The following is a 24277-nucleotide window of genomic DNA, read 5'->3' as shown; positions in this document are numbered from 1 at the left end:
TTAACAAAACTTCATTTTGTGCTCAGTTGGCAACACTGCATTACATATGCTATTATTGAGGATGTCTGTGGGTACAATGTTTGCTTACTATACTACAGGGTTTTCATAAAGTATGGACGGATTTAATTCGCTTATAATTTACATAAAAATGCTCATATTGAAATCAAATAAAGTGCAAACGGTAGCGGAAGGATTAAATTTTTACCTATAATCTGCTCCAGCTCAGTTCATTCACCGTCACACCTCCAACTGGGCGCATCTAGGAATCGACTTCTGTGGGCTGTTAATGATGCTTTCCCTTACCCTGCTCACTGTTGCAGGCGATGTTGGCGGCCTCCCACTTTGAGGACGGTCCAGAACGCTTCCTGTCTCCAAGAACTTAGAATGCCACTTTCGGATTGCACTTTCAGTCGGTGCCGGCTTTTTGAACTCTTTGGTGAACTTTCGACACACCAGAATTGGTGATTTTTAGCTCTGCGTACCACAGAACACATTGCGCTTTCTCTTTCACCGACGCCATCTTTGATACGGCAACAGTGTTGCCAACTAAAAATGTAATCCTTCCGCTACCGTTTGCACTTTATTTGATTTCATTATGAGCATATTTTATGAAAATTATGATCATATTAATTCCGTCCAGACTTTATGAAAACCCTGTATTGTGTAAATATCATTTTGATTACTTTAATTATTTTCAAGTTTTTTATGTACCAGTGTATCATTTGCATTGCTATCTTCACATAATTCTAGATTCTTCTTTCTTCTGTATCTCCTGTGTTTTTGGGTGGCGGCCCCTAAAGCTTTGGATTTCTCACTTTTCTTCACTCCTTTATCGTTTGCATATTGCCTGATTGGGCAATGCTACTATCAATATAAGATGTTTCCTTTGAGTTCAAAGAGTTACGTTTATAATCCCTGGATAAGAAAGCCATATTTGTATCAGTAATATTTACCCGCAGATTGCTGTAGTTAAAGCTAAACGATAAGCTAATACATATTTTAATACGGATTTTTTTATATAAAAATAAAAATAAAGAAAATAAAATACATTTGCATATGATATTCTTTCAGTTTTTGAGGACGAGTTATTCCTTTTATTATTATAGGTGATGAAAAAAAGAACAACATTTTTGAATAGTTGATTCATTGTATATCCTGCCAAAAGTGGGTCCATTATCATTGTGTCAAGGAGCTAGACCACTTACACGAAAGTACAAGAGGAACAGTCTGATATGTTTGAACATATCGTACAATGCGTCACTTAATACAATCACTGTATTTATTTTTATCTTTAAGAAGGCAGTCGATTTATGTCTGTTGTCTGATGAAGGCAATCGATTCCATAAAGTTTAGAACGATATCATTGGCAATCTGTGCCTATTTGCAGAAAGGGATCAGAGGCGAATTATATGAGCAATATATTGTACAACGAAAAAGAAAGACATGTAGAGATTTCGAGATTATTATTTTGTAATCGGTAGCTAAAATATGAGTTGTTGTTTCTATAGCAACGATAAAAAATAATGGTACATATACGTAGACATCTTAACGAGTAGATAAGTGTGTACGAAGGTCTATATATATTTTGTTATATGTGCAGAAAAGTTAATTACAAATACTTATCATGGTCAAATATTAAAAGTCAATTAAGAAAGTGATAAAACGCGTTGAGTTATTTAGAAGATTAACCTAAAATACGAACCAGGCCCTTATAAAAATTGGTGCCTCACCACGGGAGTTATATATATAAAGTGTCGTTTCGAAGGTCTAGTAAAAACGGCATTTCAATGCGATCTTAATATCACAATTTTGCGAAGTGGAAAAGTAATTAAACGAAATGTGGCCACGGAAAGTAATAATTTGGTTGATGAACAAAGTGTGAATCTTGAATTCCGAGGGACAATTCGGCAGACCTTCTAAGGGATTTGGCTTAACAGATAAAAAATCAGTCCGAGCAGATGAAAAACCAATTGGTGCAAATGCAACATCTGAATGCAAAATTGGACCAAGCAAAGTTTAGCCAACGTATCGATGAACATCTTGCAAAGATTAACCAACGACTCGATGAACATCATGCGAAGCTGATCCAGAAACTGGAAAACTGGGACCAAAAGTTAGATCAATTGCTGCAATGCGATGATAAGATGCGAGAGCAACTTCAGCAGAGCAATGATGGTAAGCAGGATCAAATGCAGGAACTTTGGATAAGATTAGCCGAAGGTTCATATAAGCATACTGCTGTATTGGTTAGATCGGATTATCCCGATTTTTCTCTTAGTTTGAATGTTTTTGACTGCTTTACTGATATTGTTTGTAGCGGAGACTATGGTACGTATCAATGTGTGAAGAGTTATGATTATCCTTTTCTTGGGAACGCTATTAATTTTTTGCGTTACCCATTAGTAAGAAAAAAGTTGATTCCAGTATTCATAAGATGTAGAAAGAAGACGTGTGTTTGCAGCAGTGATTGTATGGAGTGGGCGAATGAATTAAATCTGTTGAATTGTGCATTCAACGAAATGACCGGTATGATGTCAGTGAACAATCCGATTATGCTTTCACAGCATGTGATACAGTGTGTTGGTTTCCATCATGCAAATATGTTGCTGCAGAGATTAGAAAATACATCACTGTTTCAATGCAGTAATAGTTTACATCAAACTAATCTTCGTAACCAAGTTCGAAGTGGCCGGGGGAGACCAACGTGTGGCCCCAGTGTAAAAGGTGATGTTAAATCAATGTATGCCGATAATATATTCAAGGCTACCTATAGAAGAAAAGGAAACCGTGGTAGGAAAGACCACCGTGGATGTCACGTAAAGGACGAATACCGATCTATTAGAAGACATGATATTTCACCTTCAGGGAAACGAAGGAGAATTAAACCTAGTGTTATCGATGATAATGAATGTGATACCGGTAACATAACCGAAGCTAACATTAGTAGTGACGGTAAATGTGATTGTGATGGTGTGACTCGACTTAACTCTAGTGAAGTACGGTTACGTTTGCCTGGGAAACATGTAAATACAAGGTCTAATCTCGTTCAACGGAGATTACGTAGAAATACCGGAGATGACGAAAGTCCTCAAAATAAGAAGCAAAGAACTATAGATACAACTAACGTGACATATTGTATTCATGTTTGTGACTCTCAATGCGACTCAAACAAATGCATTGGTCAAGTAACTTGAACTGTCAGAAAGGCGTCCGATCGATTTGTATTAAAATAACCTTTGCTTACGTCTATGGTTAATGTGTTCTTCATTCAATCTATTATTAAAATGTACGTTGAAAAGCAAGTTAATTATTGGCGGTTAACTGAGAATATTATTGAATTTATTCCTTATAGTTGTGTTGCAATTTCCTTTCATAGCATTAACTGAGAAAATGTTGATTTGTGTTTCATGATAAGAAATTATTTAAGAGCTTTCTTGTAAGAAGCTACTATTGTTTCCGTGTTTTATTTCATTCGGATTTCATATGAATATTATGAATCTTTAAAAATAAAATATCGTAATTTTAATTTAAACTTATGAAAGTAATGACAGATATATTAAATATATGCACCTTATTATATGGAAAGAATAAGAATAACGAATATCGAATCTCTTGATTTTTCAAAACTTATTAATGTATTAAATGATGACCATCAATGCCTTTATATATTCCAACTTTGTTGACTGATCCTATCAATATTTAATATTATGAAGATCTTTGTTTGTAAAGAGTGTTGTTTGCATATGAAGGAATAATTGAATTTGTACCCTAGAAGGAAACTATTAGTTAGGATTAATTCTTGAATAGCCTTATTTATGATAATTGTAATTCGTCATTATTGATACTGAGATATATTAACAAAAGTATAAAATTATGTTATGTTATAGTATATTATATATAAATACAAAAGTTAATTATGTATGTGTATTAAAGTTGATAATATATGAGGGCTATTCAAAAGATAAATGTTTCATGATATCTAACCCAGGGTTCTTTCCTTCATAGTAAAACTATTATGGAAGTCCCGTTCGAGGCGACATCTACAACGATAACGTTGTATGTATCATTGGCAATCTGTGCCTATTTGCAGAAAGGGATCAGAGGCGAATTATATGAGCAATATAATGTACAACGAAAAAGAAAGACATGTAGAGATTTCGAGATTTTGTAATCGGTAGCTAAAATATGAGTTGTTGTTACTATAGCAACGATAAAAAATAATGGTACATATACGTAGACATCTTAACGAGTAGATAAGTGTGTACGTAGGTCTATATATATTTTGTTATATGTGCAGAAAAGTTAATTATATATACTTATCATAGTCAAATATTAAAAGTCAATTAAGAAAGTGATAAAACGCGTTGAGTTATTTAGAAGATTAACCTAAAATATGAACCAGGCCCTTATAAGTTATTATTTATTGAAAATGTTTGCTTTCATCATATTTTATTTCTATTTAAAGTTAGAAAAAATCCTAGAAAACACATGCGAGCTTCTACCGAATGTCCGATATTTAGGTCTAGGTATTGTATTTTTTAAGCTAAAATTACTCTCGAACACTCAAAGGAATGAAAATGTGCCGTGTAATGCAATCTGCTGCAGTCATAATTAGAAGGAATTTGGAGTACATCTACCGCTTGTAAAGACGAAACCCATAAAACTTTGTCGTTATGTTTCTTTAGGGAACATTAATTATTGTCCTACTAGTATTGGGTACAACCTGTGTTGTTCAACATCAGAAATGTGTATAAAGTAAACTTATCTTAAAAATCTACTCAAGAAATACAAAATCGCAGTTATTAAAGATGCTGTTGGTAATATATTTATCAAAGCTAAGCCATGTGTTGAGAGAAACTTAAATTCAGTTCGTTTGGCAGGTAATGATATTATGTATCCATATTTTCTGATACCAGTAAAAGGTTTAAATAAAATTTTAAACCTGATTTTAATTAAGTCTGATGTTTAAACCTGATGTTTATTAAGTTTGTGAAAAATATTACGATACATGAGTAATTTGCCATCTAAGAACAATATTAATTACTGCATTTAAATGAGCTTTTTCTATCTACAACACGGAGATTCGATATTATATCAAAAGCAAGGTTCAGGTCTAGTATTTGGGACCAAACATTAAGTAATACATCATATAAATCACTTTTTATAAAGCTAATATATATTATATTCAAGTTCTCTATTATCTACACCTGTCAATATAAGTCCATAAGAGAAGAAAATCTTCGACTGCATGGCCATAAAACAAAGAGCAACATCGATCTCCGTAAGCGCTATGATACAAACTTCAATTGTCTTTCTACTTTAGTGACATCTAGCGAGTTTAGTATAAACTACTTACTGATGCATGGGTCTCTTTTACTGAGAAGATGGCAGCACAGTGAAACTGTATTATCTTTATCGGAGAATCCCAACTGAGTTCAATCAAGAATATAAAAATAACTTATAATGAACATAAATTTGGTGGAACTTGCCTCTTTTAAGACATTAACGGCTTTCGTCTCTACAACGATAGAAATTTCTTTTGTGTAGGATATGAAATAATAAAATGGAATTTAACTAATATTTAAGAAAAAGGTTTATGTAAGGTATAAAATCAGACTAATCAAATGAATAACCATATGCAAGGGTGAACTGACTAAATTCGGCCCAGTCGGCTTAGCTTCAGAGTTGCTCCTACCATCAAAATATAATTTATGGTAGTAGTTCGAGAACCGGATAGGAAATATTGTTGAAAGTCAGTTATGAATTCTTTTTTTCCCAGTGAAATATTAAGAAGGTTTTGTAGTAGTTTAAATCGCTTTACACTGAATGTAATATTAACTAAGGTTGTCAATTGGTTTCTAATATTCATTACTGTCACTTCTTTTTTGCAATAAACGAATAAAATCAGAGATGAAATACATTCTTGCAAGTACTGAATACTATCAAAACACTTGTTTTCACTGTCTGTTTTCGTTTCATCCATTATGCAATAAGTTTTATAACCGAAAAAAAAATTAATTTCCATAATTTCCGGTTAGAACCAGATAGACGAAGTACAGATAAAACTTCTCGGGACGCTGGATCGTTGTCAAAAGCGTTCTTCAAAATCTCTTGCCGTTTCCAAAATCTCTATGGAAATAAATATTAAATCCATTGATGCCACTCCTGGCATCCATAGAGTGTTGTTAGCGGTTATGGCGTGTTCTTTTGGACGCTGAATCGATTTCAGATATCTCTTGTCTCTGTCAATTACAGTTTCAACATGGATCAACATTGAAACCAAAAAATATTAATTTCTACTATATCTAACTTGAATAGAAGCTTACCGAGGGAGCTGGAACCTGCTCTTAGGATGCTGAATCGATTGCAAAAAAAAAAAAAAAAAAAAAAAAACGTTTCTCAATATATTTACGTTTTTTATTCCATGTGCATCATACTGAAACAGAACATTGTTGATTTCTCCAATTTCAGATTTGAATAGAGGATGAACGGAGGTAGAACCTATTCTTGAGACACTCAAATTGTTCCAAAAAATGTATTCTCGATATATTTTACTGTTTTTGCTAATTGGAATCAGAATTAAATTCGGAAATAGTAGTACATTTTAATCCACTTCCGGTTTTAATAGAATATTGTGTGTAGTAACGCTCAGTTCCCTTGAGACGCGGAATCGATTCCGTAAAACCGTTTCTCTTTATCTATTATCGTTTCTGTTTTATGACGATAAACGGTGAAACCGGAAATAGTTGATTTCAGCCACTTCGGGTCAAAAGAGGGTTAATACACCAGTTGGAACCTATTATTGGGATGCTGAATCGATTGCATAAACCTGCTCTTTGATGTATCTTACTGTTTCTGCTTGTTCAGTAAGATTTGTGATACTTAAGCATTGCATAGGTTAGAAGGCTAAGAAGCACACTTCTCAAGACTAAAGGGCCAATGCTCTTTTTCCCTCTCCAAATAACATTGTTCATATTTATACAAGTGTTAAATTTGTGCTTCTCCGTTTCAGAAAAAAGTATTGTTGTATTCTAGTGCACCAAAATAAATATTAAACAAATTGATCAAAAATTAAATTGTATCATTTGTAGTTATTTAGAAAAAGTGCTAGTCCTTAAGAAAACGTTCTATAATACACTATACAAAATATAAGTTTTAAAAAAGGAATGGTCAACGATTATCGGAATATGCACGGTTTAGTTTATTTTTAATTTGACCATAGGAAAGAAGAAACTCATCTCTCATTTTTAATCTACAAATTTATTCCAGATGGAGGCAATTTTTAGTTGATTAATAATTCTGGCTATCTACCAAATACCACTTGATTACTTTTTCTACCCATATCTAATTAATTGTAACATCTTGGAATCGTGTAGAACGATTTACAATTGTGATACGCGTATAAAAATACGTCTTCACTGTTATATCGTACACATTAAAGCGAAATAACTATATTTCATAGTTAGTAGTGGTTGTGAACACAAGTGACTGTAGTAGAAAAGAAAGGTATAATTGCATGAGAACTATCTAATGGCAATAAGTCCATTTAGGGAAAATACTTTGTCCTATTACACTGGTCGGCATGAAAATCCTCCCACGAGGGTGAAAGGGTGTACCAGATAGATTTCGAGACGCTGATTACGAATACCTCATCGAGGAAGTTCCAGCACGTAAGGTTATTTTTGGGGAGGTGCTGTTTCCATAATTGACAGAAAACTCGTATTTTTCGTATTTAATATGTTTCCCGTGTTTGGAGTGCATAATTCTGAATTTTTACGGGGGTAAAAGGGCGTACCGGATAGATATCAAGAAGCTGATTACGAATATATCATCGAGAAAGTTCCAGCACGTAAGTTTTTTTTTTTTTTTTTGGCGAAGTGCTCTTTCCATTTGGCGGGGTGCTAGGCCATTGTCAACGTTCCTGAAGACAGCCTACCATCTGTACCTCGGATGTAAAATCGGCGACCAGGATCGCTTTTGGGCTCAGAAACAAAGTTGTAACTCAGGTCCGTGAACTTGCCCCCCCCCCAGTTTGAGCACTAACGATAAAATTAGTGTCAATCGTTAGTGCATCGTTAGTGTTTCTTAGTGCACCAACCCCTAACGTTAATGCTTAATTAATGTAGGAGCTACAAACAAAAAACCTTTGGGGGGGCCAAGTTCACGCAGCCCCCCATTTCAAGCACTAAGGAAAGGAATAGTACCGTTCGTTAGTGCTTCTAGAAAATACTTAAAGTTTCGTTAGTGCTTGACTATTAGTGTAGATATAGGCAATTATATGTCACGAAACTCCCATAAGAAATGCATGGGGAATTTTTCATTGCGTCAAATTACTGCCAAATTCAAAAGCACTAATGATCTGTTTTAGTGCAATCCTTAGTGCATCGTTAGTGCTTTTTAGCCCACCAATCCTAACGTTAGTGCTTCATTAGTGTAGGAACTATAAGTAAAAAAACCTTTGAGCCTAACGTGAACTTGGCCCCCCAGTTTGAGCACTAACGAAAAGATTATTACCATTCGATAGTGCATCGTTAGTGCTTGTAGAAAATACTAATAGTTTTGTTAGTGCTTCATTTTAGTGTAGATATAGCCAATTGTAAGTCACGAAACACCCAGAAGAAATGCATGGGTAATTTTTCATTGCGTTAAATTACTGCCAAATTCAAAAGCACTAATGATCTGTTTTAGTGCAATCGTTAGTGCATCGTTAGTACTTCTTAGTGCACCAACCCTAACGTTAGTGCTTCATTAGTGTAGAAATTACAAGTGAAAAACCCTTTGGGCCTAGCGTGAACTTGCCCCCCACTTTGAGCACTAACGAAAAGATTAGTGCCATTCGTTAGTATATCGATAGTGCTTCCAGAAAATATAAATAGTTTCGTTAGTGCTTCACTATTAGTGTAGATATAGCCAATTGTAAGTCACGAAACTCCCATGGTGAATGCATGGAGAAATGCATGGTGAATTTTTCATTGCGTTAAATTACCGCCAAATTCAAAAGCACGAATGTCTTCTTGTAGTGCAATTGTTAGTGCTTCTTAGTGCACCAACCCTAACGTTAGTGCTTCATTAGTGTAGGAACTTCAAGTAAAAAACCCTGTGAGCCAGCGTGAACTTGGCCCCCCAGCTTGAGCACTAACGAAAATATTAGTGCCATTCGTTATTGCATTGTTAATGCTTATGGAGAATACTAATAGTTTCGTTAGTGCTTCACTATTAGTGTAGATATAGGCAATTATAAGTCACGAAACTCCCATAAGAAAAACATGGGGATTTTTTCATTAGGTCAAATTCTCACGAAATTCAAATGCAGTAGTTGTCTCTTCTAGTGGCATCGTTAGTGTTTCGTTATTGCTTGCTAGTGCCCCAAGACCGAACATTAATGCTTCTCATCGTGAATGCTTTTATTGGCTAGCGTATAGTTAACTCCCCATAAGTGTTATTTTCTACCGTCCATACTGTTGATGCACTAATGTTTGGAGTTCTGCAATAAGAGGTACTAACACTACACTATACTATAACCATTACACTATATGTGGTTATTAGTGCTTTTAAATATGTGGGAAATTTTAAATATGTGGGAAAAATGCTGTGTCTAAATTTAGCCCCGCACGATTCTCAAGTGCTAGTAAAACTATTTACATGGTTAGTGCTAAGTAATTTCACATTAGTGCACTAAACAGTAACGATAGCACTATCATACTTTAGTAGTTATTAATAAATAACTCGTTCGGGGCTAACTTTAGATTTTTAAACTTTTACACATTTTTTTAGTAATTGTGCCACAAAAGTGGGACTAACACCAGTGGGTAGTGCATTAATAGAGCCTTATTAAACACTGATTGCTGTCATAGTTTAGGAGTTATTCCGGGCTAAATTTAACACATTCCGGGCTAAATTTAAATTTATCGAAGTTTACAATAATTGTCTCACAAAGGTGGAATAATCGTCAAAGGTTAGTACAGCGTTTATACTCCAAAAAGCTCTAACGTTAGTGAAATTGTAGTTTGGGAATTATTAATGAATAACTCGGCCAAGGTGAAAGAAGGTTTTTTTACGGGTCATCAAATCAGAGACGTTTTTAAAGATACTACATTTTCTTCTAAGCTTAATGAAGTGGAAAGTGAGGCTTGGGAGGCCTTTCGAGAAGTGTGCAATAACTTTCTAGGAAATCATAAGTGACCTGATTACAAAGACATTGTGGGCAGGTTAATTACTTCATTTCGTAACATGGGATGTAATATGTCCCTAAAGTTACACTTCCTGTATTGCCCCCTGGACTTCTTCCCTGAAATGTACAGCTTGGGAGAGGTCTCTGACGCACACGGTGAAGGTCTCTCCAGCAAATAACTAACATGTAGAGGCGCTACAATGGTAAATGGAATGTGAATATATTGGCAGACTTTTGTTGGAAAGTGAAACGCTAGACACCCTGTAGTAATTACAAGAGAGAGTAGGAAAACCAAGTAACACGTAAGTGTTTAACTTTTTTATGCAATTTTATCTGCATAACTTATATTGATATTTAAAATATAACGAGCGAATTATTATGGGTGGAGAATAGCATCTTTGGGCGGATATTGAAACACCCCCCTCCACCCTGAAAATAGGTACGTCCTGGAGAAAAACGGATTCGAACTCAGGAGCTCGAAACCTATAGGAATCACCTATTTTCGTTCGTGGGAGCGAAAAAAATGTTTCATTTTGCCGACCAATGTTATTGTCTTAAGTCATTTCAGAACTTAACATAAAATTTAACGTATGTTAATTACTAGAGAGAGCCAAAAGCATAAAAAGCATAATGGCAATTAAGACATATGGTTGGTACCTGGAACATCGTTGTGGTTGCTTAAGCGTCCAGGAGAAAGTAATTTTAAAAGCATAATTTTAGAAATTAAAGCATAAAGCATAATTTAAAATAAATAGCACAATCCTTGGAAATTCTGTTTAATTGCAAGTTTAACATACTGTATTAATACTTTTAAAACCAATATTTACAAAGTAAAATAATTGAGAACATAACAATGTTAGAATGAAAAGCTAATTTTTATTTCTGTAAACTTTTCGGTGTAATCCTTTGATGTGGAGAGAAAAAAGAGAAGAAGGAAACTTTCTGCCAACAATGGATAATACACAAGAACTCCAAACTGTATTGTTTTGTGTACTTCTTGAACTTGAGCACTTTCTGTGTTTTTAGTGGCATCTTTTACTTTCCCGGTTTGTATATATGCACCTCTAAGGAGCGCACAAGTGAAACAAAAACCGACTCTAGTAAGCATATCTCTATACAATGCATTAAGTAGAAGGTTAATTAAATATGAAAGAAACTGGTTGCGTAAAATATTAATAAATATTAATAGATCAAGATATTTAGAATATTTAATGGTTGTAAATATTATACATTATACACGATTAATATAAAACAATGATTGAAATTGAAGCCGAGTCACTAAGTTCATTTGCTACCAATCTAAAAGAGCAATTTGTTTAGAGCCTGCAGAAAAGGTATACATGGAATGCGCCCTCCCAACTACAACTAAACCCAATTTAAAAATGAAATGAAATTTTTGAGTTTTACGTCCCACGGGTATGCCGGCTAGGGTAAAGGAGACGGTGATGATGAGTAATGAATGAAATGGTGGAATGAATAAAGTGGGAGGAAACGGGACAACTCAAAAAAAAAAACATGAACAAGGTGTTTGTCCACCACAAAGTTTACTTGGCATGAGCAGGGTTTGAACCCAGGACCCCATGCACTAGAGGTGAACGTTCTACCACTGAGCCATCGCGGCCCTAAACCCCCTTGATGATGAGGACAATTCAAATATGTAATTTTGTATGTATCTGTAAGTAAAGAATATTTATTGTTTTGTAATAGATAATAGTTTGTACTAAAATGTGTACTACTTCATCCACATCTTTCAAATCGAAAATAGTCCTTTAAGGTATTTGAAATGCATTTCTACAAAAAACGTTTTGGCAAAAGACCACTTTGACTGGAATAAGTGACTGGAAAAACTAACCTAACCTAACCAAACCAAACCTAACCTAAGCTAATCAAATCTAACCGAAACTACCCTATCCAAAAGAAAACAAACCTAACCAAACCAAATGCCGAACTTTTCTAAGATTTTATAATAAAAAAATAGTAACTATGAAAAACTACCTAAATATTATGTGAAGATATGTAACTAAGAAACGCAAGCCATTGGCAAGTAAAATGCCATTGGTAAGCTCCCTTAACTTGTTCCCCCACTTTTAAAATTTACTCAGAAAAGAATGTCAAAGTTTTGTACTAGTTTTGTACCATGTCCATTAACCAGTAATGGACGATTCAAAGTGGGGGAACAAGTTAACGCTTGTTCCCCCACCATGACGAATTTTCCCGAAAATAGTGGCAAAGTTTTGTACTAGTCTTGTACCGTTTTGTACCACCAATAAAAAGTTTTGTACCACGTCCATTAGCCAGTAATGGACGATTTAAAGTCTGAACCTAGCGTTAACTTGTTCCCCCACCATAACGAATTTTCCCGAAAATAGTGGCTAAGTTTTGTACTAGTTTTGTACCGTTTTGTACCACCAGTAAAAAGATTTGTACCACGTCCATTAGCCAGTAATGGCCGATTTAAAATCTGGGCCTAGCGTTAACTTGTTCCTCCACCATTACGAATATTCCCGAAAACATTGCCAAAGTTTTGTACTAGTTTTGTACCGTTTTGTACCTCCAATAAAAAGTTTTGTACCACGTCCATTAGCCAGTAATGGACGATTTAAAGTCTGGGCCTAGCGTTAAATTGTTCCCCCACCATAACGAATTTTCCCGAAAATAGTAGCAAAGTTTTGTACTAGTTTTGTACCGTTTTGTACCACCAATAAAAAGGTTTGTACCACGTCCATTAGCCAGTAATGGACGATTTAAAGTCTGGACTTAGCGTTAACTTGTTTCCCCACCGTAACGAATTTTCCCGAAAATAGTGGCAAAGTTTTGTATTAATTTTGTACCGTTTTGTACCACCAATAAAAAGTTTTGTACCACGTCCATTAGCCAGTAATGGACGATTTAAAGTCTGGACATAGCGTTAACTTGTACCCCCACCGTAACGAATTTTCCCGAAAATAGTGGCAAAGTTTTGTACTAGTTTTGTACCGTTTTGTACCACCAATAAAAAGGTTTGTACCACATCCATTACCCAGTAATGGACGATTTAATGTCTGGACCCAGCGATAACTTGTTCCCCTACCTTAGCGAATTTATTCAAAGTTTTTTTTTTCTATATAGCAGTATTAAGAAAAATGTTGTACTGCATCATTAATCGTTATTGGACGATTGAATGTCTGGAACCACTATTAGCTTCAGGTCGGTCAAGATGCATTTCCGCATCGCCATTTACAAAAATAATTTATACCAGAGTTTTGTACTAGTTTTGTACTGTTCTGTACCAACAATAAAAAGTTTTGTACCAGTCCCAAAATGTCCCAAATTAAAACTTCTAATTTGGGACAAAAATTTATCTAAGTCCCATAAACGCATATATCAATGATAATGGTCTCATTAGTTAAAGAAAGTTTTGTACTGTTTTTACGAACAATAAAAAGTTTTGTACCTGTCCCCAAATGTCCCAAATTCCACATCCTAATGCGGAACACTAAGGTCAAGTTGGAGTTCCACATAGTCCGATTTCTTTCAAAATCGTCTCATTAGATGAAGAAAGTATTTTACTGTTTTGTACCAACAATAGAAACTTTTGTATCTGTCCCAAAATGTCCCAAATTTCATCTTCTAACGTGAAACGCCAACATCCATCTCTAACTAACTCTATGGCCTATGGAACCCGGAGGTTCAGTGCCGCGTTCACAAAAGCTCTCCACTGACTTCTATCCTTAGCTAATTGCATCCAGTTTCTACTTTGTATTCATATCTCTGCGAGATCCATCTTAATATTATCCAACCATCTGCGCCTAGGTCTTCCTAATGGTTGTTTTCCTATGGGTCTACCGGTCAAGACTATGAAAGCGTTTCTACTTTCTTCTATTCTAGCTACATGACCTGCCCACCTAAGCCTCCTAGACTTGACGACCCTAACAATGTTGGGTAAACCGTATAAACTATGTAGTTCCTCGTTATGAAGCTTCCGCCATTCTGCATTCTCGTTCCTCTTGGGTCCGAATATTCTTCTCAGGATCCTGTTCTCAAATACTTTCAGTCTATGTTCTTCCCTCAGAGTAAGCGACCATATTTCGCAACCATACAGAACAACAGGCATGATTATCGTTTTATATATTTTAAGCTTCAAATTCCTCGACAGAATTCGCGACGACAAGAGATTTTGAACCGAATAGTAACACGAATTCCCTGCTTTTAGTCGACATTTAATTTCTTCGTGAATATGATTTTCGTCTGTTAATATTGATCCTAAATATTCGAAAGTATCCACTTTATCAAAAGTATTATTTAATATTTTAACGCCTCCACAATTTGCCGTATTACGGTCCCGAAGCACTTCCATGTATTTAGTTTTCTCTGCATTTACTTCTAAACCCAAGTCCCTGGAAGCGTTTAATAAGATCTCTGCATTTATTTCTACTGTTCTTCTATCATCCCCTATTAAATTTATATCATCAATATACGTCATAACCTGGTGAATGCCGTTCAACTCTAGGCCCTGTTTGCTATCTTTGATTTTCCTTATGGCGTATTCCAGCACAAAGTTAAATAATAATGACGACAACGCATCTCCTTGTTTCAGGCCATTTTCGACGTGGAAGCTCGTGGACAAAAATTTTCCTACCCGGACTTTACTTTGGGATTTACTTAAACATACCTTAATTAATCTAATTAGCTTTCTCGGTATTCCAAGTTCTGTAAGAACGTTGTATAGTGTTTCTCTCCTAACCGAGTCGTAAGTCTTTCTAAAATCAATAAATAGTTGATGTACCGGGGTATTGTATTCCCACTTCTTTTCGAGTATTTGGCGAATGGTAAATAGTTGGTCGATAGTCCGCACTGATAATCTCCAATAATTTCATCTGCGTATGGGGTCAATCTTGCTAATAGAATATTTGAAAGGATTTTATAGGATGTTGACAGAAGAGAAATGCCTCAATAATTATTACAGTCAGTTTTGTCGCCTTTCTTGTGAATTGGAACAATGATTGACTCTTTCCACTCTTGTGGCAATTCTTCCTTGTTCCAGGTAAGGAGAATGAGTTTGTGTATCTTGTTCCACAATTTTTCGCCTCCAGCTAAAATTAACTCAGCCGGAATTTCATCTACACCCGGAGATTTGTGTTTCTTTAATTTCTTTATAGCGGCTTCCACTTCTATTCGATTGGGTTCTGGAATATAAGTTCTGCGGTGTGTATCTCCTTTTCTCCACGCACAGGTTTCTAAATAAGAATTTACAAATAAAAGTTTACCAGAGTTTTGTACTTGTTTTGTACTGTTTTGTACCAACAATAAAAGATTTGTAGCTGTCTCAAAATGTCCCAAATTTTAGATTTTAGTGTAGAACTCCAACTTCTCCTCTGAGTTCCACATTTGCGATTTTTTTTAAAGTGATGTCATTAGATAAAGTTTTGTACTGTTTTGTACCAACAATAAAAAGTTTTGTAACAGTCCCAAAATGTCCGTAATTAAGGTTTTCTTTATCTTATGAGACTATTTCGAAAGAAATCATGGTATATAGTCTCTATCTTGACCTTAGTGTTCCGCATTAGAAGATGGAATTTGGGATATTTGGGGAAAGGAAGAGAACTTTTTATTGTTGTTACAAAACAGTACAGAACTTTCTTTATGTAATGAGGACACTTTAATGCAAATTAGCAAATGTAGAACTAAGAGGGCAAGTTGGAGTTCCACACTAAAATCTAAAATTTGGGACATTTTGGGACTGGTACAAAACTTTTTACTGTTGGTAGAAATCAGTACAAAACTCTGGTACAACTTTTATTCGTAAATTTTTATTTAGAAAACTGAGATGGATGTTGGCGTTTCACGTTAGAAGATGAAATTTGGGAAATTTTGGGACAGATACAAAACTTCCTATTGTTGGTACAAAACAGTACAAAACTTTCTTTATCTAATAAGACGATTTTGAAAGAAATCGGGCTATGTGGAACTCCAGCTTGACCTTAGTGTTCCGCATTAGAAGATGGAATTTAGGAAATTTGGGGAAAGGAAGAGAACTTTTTATTGTTGGTACAAAACAGTACAAAACTTTATCTAATGAGACCGTTATAATTGATATATGTGTTTATGGGACTGAGATTCGTTTATGTGTCCCAAATTAGAAGTTTGAATTTGGGACATTTTGGGACTGGTACAAAACACTTTATTGTAGGTATAAAACCGTACAAAACTGGGCCCAGACATTGAATCGTCCATTACTGGCTAATGGACGCGGTACAAAACTTTTTTGGTGGTAAAAAACGGTACAAAACTAGTGCAAAACTTTGCCACTATTTTCGGGAAAATTCGTAATGGTGGGGGATCAAGTTAACGCTAGACACACACTTTAAATCGTCCATTACTGGGTAATGGACGCGGTACAAAATTTTATTGGTGGTAAAGAACGGTACAAAACTAGTAAAAACTTTGCCACTATTTTCGGGAAAATTCGTAATGGTGGGGGAACAAGTTAACGCTAGATCGAGACTTTAAATCGTCCATTACTGGCTAATGGACGTGGTACAAAACTTAATATTGGTGGTACAAAACGGTACAAAACTAGTACAAAACTTTCTTTATCAATGAGACCATTATCATTGATATATGTGTTTACGGGACTGAGATTTGTTTATGTGTCCCAAATTAGAAGTTTGAATTTGGGACATTTTGGGACTGGTACAAAACACTTTATTGTAGGTATAAAATCGTACAAAGCTTTCTTTATGCAATGAAGCCACCTTGATGCAAATCGGCGAGAGTAGAACTCAGAGGTCAAGTTCGAGTTTCACACAAAATTCTAAAATTTGGGACATTTTGGGACTGGTACAAAACTTTTTATTGTTGGCAAAAAACAGTACAAAACTAGTACAAAAATCTGGTATAAATTATTTTTTTAATTGGCGATGTGGAACTCCATCTTGACCGACCTGAAGCTAATAGTGGTCTCAGACATTCAATCGTCCATTAATGTATAATGATGCCGTACAATATTTTTGTTAATAGTACCATATAGAAAAAACTTCGAGAAAATTCGTTATAGTGGGGGAACACGTTAACGCTGGGCCCAGATATTAAATCGTGCATTACTGGCTAATGGACGTGGTACAAAACTTTTTATTGGTGGTACAAAACGATACAAAACTCGTATAAAACTTTGCAACTATTTTCGGGAAAATTCGTTATGGTGGGGGAACAAGTTAACGCTAGGTCAACACTTTAAATCGTCCATTACTGGCTAATGGACGCGGTACAAAACTTTTTATTGGTGGTACAACCCGGTACAAAACTAGTACAAAACTTTGCCACTATTTTCGGGAAAATTCGTTATAGTGGGGGAACAAGTTAACGCTAGGTCCAGAATTTAAATCGTCCATTACTGGCTAATGGACGCGGTACAAAACGGTACAAAACTAGTACAAAACTTTGCCACTATTTTCGCTAAAATTCGTAATGGTGGGGAAACAAGTTAATGCTAGGCCCAGACTTTAAATCGTCCGTTACTGGCTAATGGACGTGGTACAAAACTTTTTATTGGTGGTACAAAACGGTACGAAACTAGTACAAAACTTTGCCTCTATTTTCGGATAAATTCGTTACGTTGGGATAACAAGTTAACGCGAAGTCGAGACTTTAAATCGTCCATTACTGGCTAATGGACGTGGTACAAAAGTTTTTATTTGTGGTACAAAACGGTACAAAACTAGTACGAAGCTTTGCTACTATTTTCGGGAAAATTCGTTATGGTGGGGGAACAAGTTATCGCTAAACCCAGACTTTAAATCGTCCATTACTGGCTAATGGACGTGGTACAAAACTTTTAATTGGTGGTACAAAACGGTACAAAACTAGTACAAAATTTTGCCACTATTTTCGGGAAAATTCGTTATAGTGGGGGAGCAAGTTAACGCTATGTCCAGACTTTAAATCGTCCATTACTGGCTAATGGACGTGGTACAAAACTTTTTATTGGTGGTACAAAACGGTACAAAACTAGTAAAAAACTTCACCACTATTTACGGGAAAATGCGTTATGGTGGGGGAACAAGTTAACGCTAGGTCCACACTTTAAATCCTCCATCACTGGCTAATGGACGTGATACAAAACTTTTTATTTGTGGTACAAAATGGTATAAAACTAGTACAAAACTTTGCCACTATTTTCGGGTAAATTCGTTATGGTGGGGGAACAAGTTAACGCTAGGTCCAGATTTTAAATCGTCCATTACTTGCTAATGGTCGCAGTACACAACATTTTATTGGTGGTACAAAGCGGTACAAAACTTGTACAAAACTTTACCACTATTTTCGGATAAATTCGTTATGTTGGGATAACAAGTTAACGCTAGGTCCAGACTTTAAATCGTCCATTACTGGCTATTGAACAGGGTACAAAACTTTTTGTTGGTGGTACAAAACGGTACAAAACTAGTACAAAACTTTGCCACTATTTTCGCTAGAATTCGTTGTGGTGGGGGAACAAGTTAACGCTATGTCCAGACTTTAAATCGTCCATTACTGGCTTATGGACGTGGTACAAAACTTTTTATTGGTGGTACAAAACGGTACAAAACTAGTGCAAAGCTTTGACATTCTTTTCTGAGTAAATTTTAAAAGTGGGGGAACAAGGTAACGCTAGGTCCGAACGAACGAACTGGCAACACTGGTATTGATGTGTAAAGACACATTATAAAGTGCTCCTAATATTTAGTTTAAATTTAAGTGATACTGTTTACGTGACTGAAGTGATACAAGAATAACGAATTCGGTAAGTACTCTTACATTTAACTAGATACATTTTGTTAAATAATATCGCTGACTTTACTATCTGTTGCAAAAATCATAAATTGATTGACAGGTAAACATCAAATACCTGAATAGGAGTACGATCATAAGATATAAACAAACATCATGAGCTCCTGCATTGAGTGTTCCAAACCTGTTCTGAGACAAGACGTTACCTCCAAAATTCATTGCACTGAGTGTCTAAACTGGACCCACCTAAAATGTTCGCAGTTAAAAGAAAGTGACGTGGAATATATGAAACAATCAAATTTGCCTTGGAATTGTAAAGGTTGCAAAAAAGCTAGGCGTAATACCAATTCAGAACAGAATGAAGTGCTTCCATCTATCGAAGACATTTATAAACTGTTAAAAGAACTAAAAGATGATATCTCCGTGATTAAAAAAAACAACACCGACCTTGAGCGTGAACTTGGAAGGTCTCTTCACCTGGTGCATCAGAAACTGGATGAAAATGCAGACATCATCAAAAAACAAACAGAAAGCATTTCTGCGTGCCTTGTTACTATTGAACGGCTGAAGGAAGAAAACATCGCCCTCAAAAAGCAGCTACTAGACACTGAGATGAGATTAGATGAGCTCGACCAGTATGGAAGGCGAAACACGCTAGAAATACAGGGTGTACCAGAAAAAACGAACGAAGATACATATGAAGTTGTAAAACAGTTGGGCCGTGCTTTAGACATAAACATTGAAAGAGAAATGATAGATGTATGCCATAGAGTAAAGAAAGCTCCTCACCAAAGATCAGGAACAGCAATGGTTAAGTTTGTTCGGAGAGAGGTTAAAGAAAATTTCCTCCAGAAACGTAAAGTAAAGAGGAATCTCAATTGTACCCACTTAGGATATAACCATAATGAACCCATCTATGTTAATCAAAGTCTAACTCTAAACCGCACAAAGGTATTTGGAAAAGCCAGAAAAATTAAAAGCGAAAAGAATTATGCTTTCCTGTGGGTAGATAGTACAGGTAGCATAAAGTTGCGTAAAAGGGAGGGAGATAAAGATGTTTTTATATTACGTAGCCTAGAAGATGTTGATAAATTGACGTAATTTTCAGCAAAAACAGGTAGTAAGAATTGTAGGAAGGGTTAAATAAATTTTTGAAACATGGTATATAATTGAAGATATGAATACTCAACAAAATATCGAAACTAAGGTATGCGAAACTGTTACTTTATTTAATAATGTGTTTAAAGATAAAATTGGTATCAACATCTTGAATCTTAATATTAGAAGTGTTCGTAAAAATTGGGATGAGCTTTTAATTTTATTACAAAATTTAGAATTTAATTTACATGTATTAGTTCCTCCGAAACATGGCATAATCAATATGAAATAAATTTAAAAAACTATCATTGTTTCTTCACAAAACGATCTCTAAATAAAGCATATGGTGTAATGGTATTCATAAATAATAATATTAGTATTGAGAATATTACAGAATTAGAATTAAATGATGCTTCTGGTCTAAGTTTAAATATTTCATATGGCAAAAAAACTATAATTTAATGTATATATATAGAACGCCAAGTGGTAACGAAAAAGAATTCTTACGCTCCTTTGAAAACGAACTTAAAAATGACAAAACAAATGGGTTGGTTATTGGAGACATAAATTTTGATATATTAAGTAATAGGTACGACGAAAATGTAGACAACTACTTAAACATACTTTATAAAAACGGGTATATTTCATGTATAAATAATTATACAAGAGTAACTGAAACAACTAAAACATGTATAGATCATATCTTTTTAAGGCAAAAATATAATCAAAATGTCACTGCAGCAATATTGCATACGGCAATTACAGATCATTATATTACTGGTGTTAACTTAAATATGGAAATTGCCGATAAATCAATAACAAACAAACCTCGAACTATTATAAATTACCAAAGACTAAAAAATGTAATACAGAAGTGTAGTTGGTTGAATGTGTATCAAAGTTTGGATGTAAACTTAGCTACTTCAGCTTTCATTTCGACATTACAAAAGTGTATTAAAACTTCACAAATAGTAATTGATAAAACTATCCCAAAATATCGTAAGTTAAAGCCATGGATAACTGATGAATTGATATTACATATACGAGAAAGAGACAAATTAAGCAAACTTGTAATAAAAAATAAAGATAATCTAGAAATAAAAGAACATTATAAAAATATAGAAATAAGGTAACTCAACGGATAAAAATGGTAAAAAATGAGTACTATAAAAAGCAGATTGTTAATTGTGAAAACAATACAGGTAAATTATGGAATGTAATATCAAACATTATTGACAAAAAAGAAAACAAAAGCATGGACATTAAAGTAATACAATCGGCTACGGGTAACATTAACTTTCAGTAATACCCTAAACTAGTAGTTGACACATTCAACAAATATTTTTGCAATATAGGTGAAAGATTAGTAAAAAATGTAAATTTAACCAAAATAAATGAAAATCTAGGAAACAAAGCTAAAAATAGTATGTTTTTTACGCCTATTACTGAACAAGAAATCTCATTTTATATAAAGCAACTAAAAGCAAAATCGGCTCCAGGACTAGATGAAATAACTGCTAAAATATTGAAAAAAGTAAAAGAAGAAATAACTAAACCACTGTTGCATATATATAATATGAGTTTAGAAACAGGTATTTTCCCTAATCAATTTAAATTAGCACTCGTGAAACCAGTATATAAAAAGGGTCAAGAAAGGATCTCAATAACTATAGACCAATATCGCTACTTAGTAATTGTGCTAAAATATTAGAAAAATGTATTAAAAAGAGATTAGTTTCCTTTCTTGAAACTAATAACATACTTGCATTAAATCAGTTTGGTTTCAGAAAAGAGAGAAGTACATCTGATGCAATTTATAAACTAACGGAAATAATAACAAATTAAATGGATCATAATGAAAAAGTAATAACAATATTTTTGGACTTAACCAAAGCATTCGATACAATATCTCATAATATATTGTTAACTAAGCTAGAACATTATGAAGTAAGAGGTGTAGTACTCTCGTGGTTTACCTGTTATTTAAGTAATAGATTGCAAACTGTTAAAATTGGAAATTTTATGAGTGACTTAACACAGGTTAGCTATGGAGTGCCACAAGGATCAGTATTAGGTCCAACTTTATTTATAATTTATATAAATGATTTGTACAATATAGGCATTGATGGCTATATTCAATCTTTTGCAGACTACACAACTATAACAATAACAGGGAAAATGTGGGAAGAAACTTATAAAAAAGCGGAAATAACAGTAAAGAAAGTAAAACCATGGCTTGAACAAAATTCCTTGGTACTAAACTTAACGAAAACAAATTATATTGCTTTCTCACCAACAATAACCGGACAGCCACAAAATTTTGTCTTAAAATATCATAACCGTATTAATACTTTAGACTGTAACTGTAATACAATAAATAAAGTAACTGAACAAAATTATTTAGGAGTGAAAATTGATAAACATTTAAAGTGGACATCTCATATTCAACATGTAGCCCAGACATGGAGAAAATTGCTGTATAAATTTGTACAATTAAGAGGGTGTTTAGAATTAAAAGTTTTACGTATGGTATATTCTGCACTAACACAAAATATATTAGAGTATGGTATCTTAAGTTGGGGATCTGCCTATGAGACGCATATAAGACCTTTAAAAGTTCAGCAAAATAATATTATAAGAATATGTTTAAATAAAAACAAAGAAGACAGTCTAGAAAACCTATATAGAGAATTTTCAGTCTTAACTGTTGAAAAATTATATATAAAAGCAGTCCTACTCTATGTAAAAAAATACATGAAAATGAATGGAATAAAATTTCTCATGGGTATGGAACAAGAAAAGTAACTCAAAAAGATCTTGAAACAATAAAAGTAAATAAGGGTATATCACAAAATCAAACATATTATTTGGCTCTGAAACTTTATAATAATACTCCAAAAGAAATTAGGGAAGAAGGAAAAATGCATAGATTAAAAATACTAATAACTAATTGGTTAAAGGAAATAAAGAATGATGATTTAAGAGCGATAACGTATTAAATTAGTAAATAATTGACTAACGTCACTTGAAATATGCTTATCTACAACTACTGAGGGGTTTATTTTTTAAAAAAATGGAGGAGAGAAGGAAGAAGAAGAGAAAAAAGAGGTAAAAATGATAAAATTTCATTCATATATACTTTATGAAGATGGTTTCTCACTCACAAGCGAAAGCTTCTGTGAAGAGCCCTCTATCATAATCATATTATGTCATTAGGTTGCATTATGTATGTGTCTTCTTGTTGAAAGATAATGTAAAATTAATAATAAATTAAATGATAGTTAGTTGAAATTGTAGTAAAAAAAGTAACAGCTATAAAAATGAATTATAATATAATACTGATTAATATTAAAGAAACCCTGCCAAGGACTGGAACTTAACATCAAGGAAGTCCGGAGGTTACCAGTCGTAGTGCTAATAAATGTAAAAGAAAAAAAATAAGATAATTTTATAGTTGTGGTGTGTGTATTAGAAGTGTTGCCACCAATATATATATGTATGTGTCTGTCTGTCATTATGTATTTCATAGTATGTGTATTAATTTTTTTTCTTTTTTGGCCTCGTGGAATACCGCAGGCCATCCGGCCATATAGGCTGGTTTCTAAATTAAGTTTTTTTTTTGTATAGGCCTGATAATAAGTCTCTGGAGTTCCGGAGAATTTCCGGCCTAAGAATATAGATAAACTATTTGTGTGTGCAGTGTGTGTGTCCACTATGTCTGTATTGTTACCTGTATAAGTAAAAAAAAAAAAAAGTTAACGGAGCTCCATCGGTAACTGACAGATACCATGCCACCTTTCTTGTCCTTAGACTTTCATGGCTTTATTAGAGAAAATGTAATATTTCTCAGAATATTTTTCCCAATCAGACATTTTTTTTTACATTACCAGATATTGTTTCTTTCAGTTGAGAAGTTAAATTTTCAGGTTTGATATAATACAGTGTGCTGAGTATATTTTGAAGTCATCACAAACCACTTTTAAGTAAAAGTATCTCTAGATTCGGTGCGACCGAGCACGTAAAAGGTTAAGTGCGACTGTTGGAATATAAATAAATAAGTGTATACACTCTGGTCAGAAGTGTTTAATATTCCTTTAGTGAATTCCAGAGTCTTGATGGATAGAATTGCATGTGAGATTCCCCAGAATCTGAAAAAGAGGAAGGAAGGATATGTGAAAGGACAGGAGAAGGAAAGAGATATCAAAAGAGCAACAGATAGTGTATTTAAGAAAGTGTCTACGGGATGAAGTTGCCGAAATC

General features: G+C 34.2%; 1 protein-coding gene across 1 annotated transcript; it reads left to right on the top strand.

Moving 5' to 3' along the window:
• The first annotated feature begins 19075 nt into the window (after positions 1-19075).
• LOC145679608 (uncharacterized) lies at positions 19076-20020 on the top strand. Its single transcript, XM_081750184.1, has one exon. The coding sequence runs from the start codon at positions 19076-19078 to the stop codon at positions 20018-20020; it is 945 nt and encodes a 314-aa protein (XP_081606310.1).
• Positions 20021-24277: the final 4257 nt, after the last annotated feature.

The sequence above is a fragment of the Thermobia domestica genome, chromosome 2, assembly GCF_964235325.1.
Source record: "Thermobia domestica chromosome 2, izTheDome1.hap1.1, whole genome shotgun sequence".
In the NCBI taxonomy this organism is placed as follows: Eukaryota; Metazoa; Arthropoda; class Insecta; order Zygentoma; family Lepismatidae; genus Thermobia; species Thermobia domestica.
This window is presented reverse-complemented; position numbering and strand designations above follow the sequence as displayed.